Source organism: Sinohyriopsis cumingii, unplaced genomic scaffold (genome assembly GCF_028554795.1).
Source record: "Sinohyriopsis cumingii isolate HCF-2022 unplaced genomic scaffold, ASM2855479v2 utg001397l, whole genome shotgun sequence".
Taxonomy (NCBI): Eukaryota; Metazoa; Mollusca; class Bivalvia; order Unionida; family Unionidae; genus Sinohyriopsis; species Sinohyriopsis cumingii.
In genome coordinates, this window is record NW_028315993.1 from 1,956,657 (window position 1) to 1,967,061 (window position 10,405).

General features: G+C 35.8%; 1 protein-coding gene and 1 long non-coding RNA gene across 2 annotated transcripts; both read left to right on the plus strand.

Annotated features, from left to right (window-relative positions):
* Positions 1 to 2,633: 2,633 nt before the first annotated feature.
* On the plus strand, positions 2,634 to 3,401 carry LOC149772539 (uncharacterized). Its single transcript, XM_089947645.1, has one exon. It carries the CDS (start codon positions 2,634 to 2,636, stop codon positions 3,399 to 3,401), a length of 768 nt encoding a protein of 255 aa, XP_089803771.1.
* Positions 3,402 to 3,674: 273 nt separating this feature from the next.
* On the plus strand, positions 3,675 to 10,134 carry LOC149772540 (uncharacterized). The gene is made up of 3 exons (XR_016417680.1): positions 3,675 to 3,903; positions 5,949 to 6,041; positions 8,812 to 10,134. It is a non-coding gene; the product is annotated as an uncharacterized LOC149772540 (long non-coding RNA).
* Positions 10,135 to 10,405: the final 271 nt, after the last annotated feature.

Here is a 10,405-nt window from a genome sequence, read left to right on the forward strand (position 1 = left end):
CTTCTCAACTTTTCCAAAGCATATTTTCTACATTGACAATAGCAGTACATGATACTTTGTTGCACCTTACTAAAACTTGGTCTAACTTGGAGAAAATATTAGCTGCCTTACTGAGGTACATTTAGTCTTGGCAGGTCTGCTTTTCTACCACTGAAGACATTTTAATGAAATTAGTCAATTTTATATCATAACTAGATGGTGTGTCAGGTGCAATAGCCATGCCCTCTGTATCAAGGGCAAGTTCACTGTAATGGAAATATAAATTTGCAAATGATAATCTATGTCTGGAATATAACTTTGTAGCCACTGAAGATATTATAATGAAACGTTTGCCAGTTATATATCATGTATAGATGGTATGTCACATACCTTAGCCAGGACCTCTAACTCCAGGTAAAGATCAAACGCAAGTCTGACTTGTATCCTTGTCCCCGCTATAACTTTGAACTACTTAAGATATTGCAATAAAACCTTTAACATGTTATATATTATGACTAGACTGTGTTACATACCATTGCAATGTCCCCTACCTCAAGGTCAAGGTTATTGCAAGGGGGAATATACACTAATGACCTATCTTCATGTATTGATGTATAGGTAGACCTGTTGAACCATTGAAGATATTTGAATGTAATTTTAGCCTGTTATATAAAAATGTTCTTACATTGTCTTATGCATTCAGTCATACCACTCTTCCTTTCAAAGTCAAGGTCACAACAAAGAATAATATAAGCCAGTTGCTAGTCTCCAGGCTGTCACTTTTAACCCGTACAGATATTCTGATGAAACTTTATCCAGGTTCACACCGTATCATACCAGAGTCTAATCCCTAGCTCAAAGTTCAAAGTTGGGGAAAACAACTCACAAGGTGTGCATGTTGTTTGTGGTGTTCTTGTTATTTTATTTTTATGTTGTACATTGTAAATTTTGATAACTGTAATATACACTTTTCAGATGCTCTGGTCCTGGTGTATTTCAATGACTTTTTTACCCTGTAAAACTTGAAACAATTGATTTTTTGACTGATACATCTACCCCCAAACTACATAGAGTTTTTAAAGTTCTAATGCTGTGATACCATAATAGCAATAAGTCTTGAACACAAATAAATGTATGCATCCTAAGGCTTATATGCAGGTAAAATATATACAGGTTTTGGTGTCCCAAAACTTGTAGACACAGAAAAAATGTAAAGACAAAACTGTGAAGATGCCATACACCCAAAAAGTCATGTTTATGTTACATGAGGTTATGATAGATAAAATATGCCAGTCAATCAGTAGACAACAAAAAAGTTATAGGTATACCAAAACTTATAGTAAATGAAAAAAATTGACTTATATACAACAAATTATGCTATACAGTTCCATATAAAAACTATAAGGATTTTGATATGTTATAATTCACTGAACTCCCCCAAAAAGCTGTTGTCCAGTAGAAACAAGAAAAGATTAAAAAGATGGCATCTAAGCTTGGGTTGCTTCAGCTTGTTAGCACTATTGTTGTCATATATATGAATACATTTTGATCATACTTTACAAGTAGCTTCTATCAGCAAGAATATGACTGATACTCGGGGATTTGTTGGGGGAAGTTGTAGTTTAAATCGTCTTTAGTTTCTATTAGCTGAGCTTGTTACATTTCTAGAGGTTATGTGAAGAATTTGGACTTTGTATTTGGGCTTACATTATATTAAAGGGATCACATGTTCATTTTCAGTTTCCACTGTTTACTGCAAACCAAAGAGGCTATGCAAATTCTGTGGACAGTTCTATTCAAAACTGAAGAGACATATAATCCAGGTTCATAAAGATTGTAAGGAAGTGAAACCTATAATAGAAAATCCTGGTCAGCAAAGAGCAACTATGAGCACAATTAGAAAAGAGGGTATCTTTGAACAGAACAAGCTGCAATGCACAAAGGAAAACCCATCATTTCAGTCTCAGAAATATTGTATGGGGAATATAGTTTGTTGTCCAAATTGTAAGGGATTTTATGCAAAGAAATTCTTCTTTAGGCATAAGGATAAATGTCTCTTGGACAAATGTGTATTTTCAAAACCCATTCCAATAGCAATGCTAGCTACTGAAGGTGATACAGTAGATACCAGCTTTCAAGACCTGTTGAAGTCTTTGAGGACAGATGAAGTAGGATCTGTATGTCAAAGAGATTTTACTATAAAGCTGATAGGAACACGTTTGTGGGAAAACAAAAACAAAACAAAATATGCCAGTCAAGCAGTAGACAACAAAAAAGTTATAGGTATAAAACAAAAACAGAAAAAAACAATGGAAGTGAGAAAAAGTGTTCGCTCAGACATCATAACATTGGGAAGACTTTATGTAGAATTCAAATCTTTTGAGAAAAATGAATGCATAGAATCTGTAGAAATGTTTAACCGTGAAAAATTTAGTTCTCTTAAAAGAGCTATCAACAAAATAACAGACAAAGAAGATTCCAGAATCAAGTATGGCTTAAAGGAGAATATCTACTATTTACTGATGACAAGTGCAGAAATCTTGAAAGGAGAAGCATTACAGGGTGAACACGGAGAAGTAAAAGCAACAGAGTTGGACTACTTTGTGTCAGTTTTAAAGTTAAACAGATGAACAGTTTTTGGTGATGCAAGATACATGATTACCCAAAGTAGGCAAGAAAGGCTTCGATTGCCAGATAGACTACCAGAGGATGAACCCGTGGAAAAGCTTCGAAAATACACACTGCAAGTGATATCAAAACACACTGAGGGAAAATTTGATTTCATTAGAAAACATGACTTTGTAGAACTGCGTAATGCAATTAGTTCCAGACTAACTCTTTTCAGTGCTCGCCGAGGTGAAGAACCCAGTCGATTGAAGATTGATCAATGGTGCAAGAGAAATCAGTGGATTATTGAGTCCCAGATGAAGAATTTGGATTATCTTTCACCAGTTGAGAGGAAAGTGTTTTGTGACATGGAGGTCACTTTCCAGCAGGGAAAAGGGACACCACTTGTATCATGTTTGATACCTGGCGATTGCAAGAAGGCAATGGACATCCTCTGTGACAGAAATATTAGTATGGATGCTGGTATTTTATCAACAAATGAATTCATCTTTCCAAATACTGAGTCTTCACCAAACCGTGTCATTGGATGGGACTGCATAGATTACATGTGTGAAAAGGCTGGAATTGAAAATTCAAACATCAGTGCCACAAACAACAGAGCTAGGTTAAGTACCATGTATGCAGCACTTGAAGTCAAACCAGAAGATAGAACCTATTTTTACCAGCACATGGGTCATGCAAAGGAAGTAAATGAAAATGTCTACCAAAGACCATTGCCAGTTATGACTATCGCCAAAGTGGGATTGCATTTGCAGAGTGTTGACAATGGTATGTATCTCTGTGTTTTAAAGTAACTGTTGTAGTATTCTGGAATAAATTCAAGGGCCACTAATAATGAGTCACATGCTCTTGTTTTAATACTGGCACTTTGGTAGTATTATGGTAAAGGGCAGTTCATTTATCAGTAATAGTATTGTTTGTACCATTTACTTTAAAATTACCTGTCAAGAGAGTTTGTCAAGCAAAGTTAGTGGAGGGCATCTTTGTATAGTGTTTGGTCTGCAAATGCATATATGGATTGTGGACCTTGAGAATGTCGTTATGGTTTGTTTTACAGGTATGTCTCATACAGTCACCAACTTTGCTGCATCTGATACCCTACAAATGAAATTGACCCCTTAAGTGACACTTTGAATACCCCTCCAAGTGACACCAATAGCAGTCCAACAAATAGCATTACCAGTGCCCTGCCATGTGAAGAGGCATCCATTCCGACAGGGACTGCGAACCTAGCTGCTTCAGCTGACACTGCTAGTGCCCCTCTCAGTGACATAGCTAATATGACCAATCAAGCAGGTATATGTTTTAAGTTTAAATAAATTGTTTGAACTATATTTTAACTTTTAAACCTGTTACTACTAAAGTTTAAGCGGGGGTGAATCCTGATGTAAACATTTGTCACACTTCCAGAGAAATTTGCTGCTATGATTTTCAAATAACTGGGTCAGTGTGACAGGTGGCTTGCTATTTTTAGACAATATTAAATATTATGAAACCAAAAAAACTAGAAAACTGGGCTGTCTATATCTTGAAGCCCAAGAAGACAAGTCCCACATGATGACATAGTAGTTGTTGTTGTTGTTGTTGGGTTTAACGCCATTTTTCAGCACACAATACGCTATACATGGCGGCCAGTATTAATGGTGGAGGAGGAACCTGGGAAATCCCCGGAAAGAACCATCAACCCTCAAGAAGCTACTGGCAAGCTTTCTTGCATACACACATTGGCCGAATCCGAGACTCGAACCCACGCAGACAGAGGTGAGATGGCAGTGATGCTTAACGGAGAGTGCTTTAGACCACCCAGCCTCTCGAGGCCCCTGATGACATTGTAAAATATTGACAAGAAAGATGAACATTAAACGTGATCTAATCTGGTTTTTTCTTGATATTAACTTCAGTATAAAATAAGAATATAATGATATGGACAGCTGACTAAAATATGATATAAAATTATGATATTTTGCAGTGCATGATACATATCCATGACTGGTTTATACGTGTGGGTATATTAATGGTATGCACGTGAAAGTGAACTAAGATAATACTAGAAAGTCATGTTTTTGTCTATAAAATAAAAATGAAGGTTTCCCCTATAAGTGTTTGAGCACAAGTTAAAATTCTGCTTGAAATATTAGCTGGGAAGCTGTTAATTATTACAAGAGTTATTACAGAGCTGAAGAACTTGCTCAATAACCCAGCTTTTATTGAATAATCAAATAATGCCCTACCTTAAGTTGTAAAAATTGGTACACTAAAAAGGAGGTAATAATGATCCCTCAATGGCATGCATGATGGAGAGTTATTTATCTCAAGATATACTATCATCTTCACACGTGTTTTGCAAAATATGTGGAGCCAATTGTGCAAAGGAGGTCAGTGACCCACTGTTGGTGTTGAACCCATGATGACTTGAAACCACAACCCATCTTTAGAGGCTACAGATGATGAAGTATTGAAAGTATAGTCTGAACAGGAGAGCTTGAAATTAATTAATTATCTTGACTTACAAAAAAGCAGGGTTCTGATTAAGAACTATATTAATGGCTATATTGGTTTTAATGATAAATCTTGAAAAATCTCAATGGTTTCCCAACAACTAAAGCAGAACATAGTAGAGTGGTGATAGGTTAGTATCCACATTTTATGCTAAGGGAAATACCAACTATATTCCCAGAACTAAAACAACATGGTAGAGTGGTGATAAATCAATGTCCCTAATTTCTGTTAAGGGAAATATCTGTTAATATCCCAATGCTTTTAAAGAGAAGCATCTGTTAATATCCATATGCTTTGTAAAGTGCCATATATTTTATATTATCCTTCTTGTCTGTTAGTCCATCTGTAACTGCACTTTCTTCCTAATGGCTGTTTGGAAATCCACACATCTTATTAATTATCTTGCCCATATGATGACTTTGAGCAAGAGGGCTATCATTCCTACCGCCCTCTAAACGGGTCCCAGGGAGGGATGCAGCTAAAATATACAAAAATTGCCTATATAGTGACATTTGACCAAACTGAATATATAGGAAGAAGACACGTCATGTATGTGACAGATTTTGCATTTTAATGTCTGGATCACTGTTTGCAGGCGAGGGTGAGTATGGGGTGGGGTATGGAATATGCTTTATGAAGAAAAGGGATTTGCAATGGCAAGCCAAATAAATTGCCTTGGTTTGTATGCTTCTAGTGTATCTGGATCAAAAGACTAACAAATGAAGAAGAAGGGTGACAATTCATTTTGTTTCATTTGATTTAACTTCTGCCATTGTATAACAATTTTACCAAGTACATGTATGCGGCAAGAAATATATTTAAATATTCAATTGTTTTTACAGAACAAAGGTTTCACTGGGATGCCCCAGCAACGAAAGTTTTAAAAGATGCATTCATTGACTGGATTGAAATGCCTTATGGCTGCAGCCTTCCAGGTACTGCTCATACATTGTATACATTTTGTCCAGTACAACCTTGCATACATTGTTTATACTATTTTTTCTTGGTTTTGAATACCCATTCTTAAAGCAGAGCTACTGTAGTGCCCCCAGCAGCTATGTCTGTGAACAGGTTGGTTTTATTGCAAATTCAGAAATGGTCCTGTATTGAGTTGTAAAATTATCTAGGTATATTCATCTGGATCTTGTTGTTCTTTTCTATTTCAGTTTTGTTCAGGAAGAAGATGTATGCAAATAATGTAAGGATGATCTTGTATCTGCTGGATTTGCTCACTTGGACTAATTTAGCTCCTTTTCAGTTATGCTGATTTGATGTTTAAAGTGTTGAGGCATAGTTATAGTAGCTCCTTGTTTGCCCTTCTCCCAGTAATGCAAACTAGGGGAAATCTATGAAATAAATATACACTGTTTTATTTGGTTGTTTGGTTATTTTGTGATCATACATACCCAAGTGTATCAGCAGGTCTCTCGAAAGACTTTGTGGGATGAAATCAACACAAAGATCACTAACATGGACAGGGTCTGTTTCTCATTTCATGTTGTTATTTAGATAAGGTTCAGATAGAAACTTATAGTAATTTGTGTATGGCTGCCATAAGGCTAGTTTGGTTTTTGCACAATAACTTTAGTTGTCCACTATCAACAATTACCATTCTTTGTGGATGTTTTCCACTTACAGTCTGGAAGAACTCTACTGATTTGGGGGTAAAAAGTTCAGAGGTCAAGGTGACTAACTGAAAGAAGGAAAACGGTTTCTGCACAATAACTCAAGCTACAGTAACCAAACTTCGTGGATAGTTTGCACTTGGGGTGAGGTAGAAACATACTGATTTTTTATTCAAAAGATCAAGGTCACTGACCGAAAGAATTGAAAAAAGGGTTTCTGCATAAAAACATTAGTTCTACACAAGATACCTCAACCAAACATGGGTGGTTTGTACTAGGTTAAGGAATAAAGCTATTGATTTTGGGGTCATAAGGTCAGTATTTTATACATTTTTGATCCTTGATTGGCTTGTATCTGCTCTTTCAAGACATTATTGGTTATTGCATGCCAGGGAAATGGGAACTAAGTGCCATTCTCAAGAACACGCCAAGGCAGCTGATCTAGACTGGCCTCAGCTGTTATCAAAACCTCTGACCTTTGGATTATGAGTCTGGTACTGCTAAGTAAGCTGCTGCCATGGACTTGGACTTTTTCCACGAAAAATTTCTGACCAAGATTAAACCAAAACCACATAAGATAGACTAATGAAATGTTTGTAAGCATATGTAGAAAACCGGGTTTGATATGTATGCCCATTGGAACATTCTGTCACATTTTTATGCATTTTTTAAAACTTTTTAGACTTTGACTTTTTATAGTTCAGGCATATTTTGCAAACACAAATCTAGTGATGGCTGTTAAACAATGACACAAAGAATTTTTTATATCACTGAAAGTGAAAAATACAGCTAGGTACACAAGCTCACTCTACTTTGTTTTCTCTCCTGCTCACTATTTTGCTTATCTATACATGCCTACATCACAGAATGAGCAACAAATAAAGATCTAACCATATAAAAAAGTCTGCATTCTTTTGAATTGGGGAAAAACAAATCAGTGAGATGAATTTGTCATTACTATTTAGAAATGTGGATAGTAAGGAGAAAAAAGAGGTCTGTTTAATTTACATAGTGAGCACAGAGTGTATGGCCATATATCACTTGCATCCATGTTGTAGCTACTGAGTTACACTCCTCTTCGCAAAGAATGTTCAGTGAATAATGCACATTATTGTCAGTGACATGGTTGATGAAAATAGATGCCTATGAGTGAAAACTATTAATCCAGAAACTACATTAATTTTTATCTACAACAAATGTACTGTATGAAGTACACACCTATATCAACATAACTTGGCAGATGGTTACTGGGAGCAACAGTGGTGACCAGGGAAACTCTGCAAAGGGTAATTAAATCAAACAGCCACATGAACCAGATCTATTCATAAAGTGTTTGCATATGTAAAGTTGTCAGAAGTTGTTTTTTTAAATTCTTTTGCTGCAGCTGGTTTGTTTCATTTTCAAAAAGATTGCATTGATCAATGTGATGTTTTGAAAAATTGCTGAAACCTGAACATAAAATGCTGTGCTGTGAGTCTACATGTTCGTGTACATACTATCTGGTTATACAACTGTTTTATGATGATACCCTGTAGTTCATTTTTTCATCCAATCCATTTATTCATCCTGGCATTCATTGGACTCCCTAGGATTAAGGCATATTTGATTGTGTGACATAGGCTTGTTTTGTGAATGAGTGATCGAGTATCCATATATTTTCTAACACTGAACAAAAAACATGCCTTTTTATAAAGTTATATCAAAGAAATTATAAGAATTCTTGAAGTTATTTAACATTGGGATCAAGAGTTTTGTTGCTAATCTACTGGTCTTCACAGATTTAAAATGAAGTTGTTCGTAAATGACAATAAAATATAAATAATGTTCTTCCTATGTTGTTTATGAAATCATTAAAACTGGTTTCAGCATTTAGAATTTAGTATTCATTCATGCAAACTACAAAGAAAACTGATTAAATACGAATCCAAAATTAATCACAGAGAGACAACTTTCAAGATATGTGGGCAGTTTGGAGTACAAACTCAGTAGAAGCACTGCAAAACATGCCCAACACCTGCAAGATTGTTGTCTAGTGCATTGCATTGGGATGTAGTATTAGTCTCTGGTCTCTATCTTTCAGGCAAAAGAGCAGTGGAACAATGGATACTGAAAAGCAAAATCAATGCACCTTACAACAAAGTCAGAACAAAACTAATGAACATGAAGAGGCTTCAACAAGAAAAAATCAAGCATCAGCTGCAGAAAATTGGTGTACCTTAAAGTGCCTCTTCTTGGAACCCTCATGTCAATCCATTCATCCTTCCATCCATCCATCTAGCACACACTCATTAATTCAGCTAGTCCTGGTTTTCAATGAATGGCCATGAAATCTTGTAAATATTCTAGGCATCACTCAATGATGGTCAGATAGACATATTACTTTGTTCCGCATTTTGATAAGTTTCTTGCAATTTAATTCCATGTATGGCAAAGTATTCTAAACACAATTATCATACATTTTTGCCATGAAGCTTGGTAAATGTTTTTGTCATCCACTTAACATGTGCATATCAACAAATAACTTCGCTCTTCAGTTATTGCCATTTTTATTAATTAAATACATTGCATGTCATAATCTTGTAAATGAAAACAGTTTGTTTCTGATAGATCACTGTAAACTTCATACATATTATGGTCATCATCTGAAGATGCACATGTCAACAAATTACTTTACTCCTACAATAGTTGCTTGAATTATTGTCTTTAACTTGCAGCTTGAGGTAGTGCATGATTGAATCTTTTGAATGCAACTACTGCCAAGTTTTAAGTTCATCTCCAGGAAAGATAATTTGAAGATGCACATTTCACCAAATTACTGACCTCCTGCAATTCTTGTCGTTGAATTATTGCCCTATTTTGCCATACAATGACAGATTCTTATGCATGTGACTCGTCCTGCCGTTTTGGATGCATCACTGTGAATTTTTGGTACATATAGTGTAAATATGGTGCAGATATGAAAACAATTATGTCGATACTTTTGTGAAGAAGTTTGAAAACAAGACATAATTGACCTTGGGTTCCAGTGAAGGCCGTATCTTGTATTTTTGTACTTGCCATAGTGCAGATCTCCATATACAATATGGATTGCCACATTTCCTCCATGGGGTGGTATGTCATCAGTCCATCCATTAGCACAAGCTTGTTATCGCTACACCTAAACTACTTCAGGATTGCCATGAAACTTTACACACACCTTTAGCCCTCATACTAGCTGGTCCTAAATGAAAGTGGTGCCATTTGGACATCCAGTATGGCTACCACTATGGGCATCTTTAAAATCTTATCGCTACTCCTACTGAATGGATGGACAGGTTTTCACTATAAATCTTCTTAATGATGCTTAGTTGGACCTAAATGAAAATGGTGCCGATCTAGAGTCCATTATGACCACAACCACACCCATCTTGAAAATCTTTTCATTGCTACTCCTTCTGACCAAAAAGTCATATTATATTGGATTTTCTCTAGAAGTCTTCTAATTGGTCTTAAATTAAAATGGTGTCACTTTTACATCCAATATGGCAACCACAGAAGCCTTCTTCAAATCTTATCTCTGATCTTCCGGAATGGATGGTCGTATTAGCCTGTTTTTGTTTTTATACTAATTGACTTTTTATAATATCTAGTTGGTCCTAAATGAAAATGCTGCTGCTCAGATATCCTATAGGGCT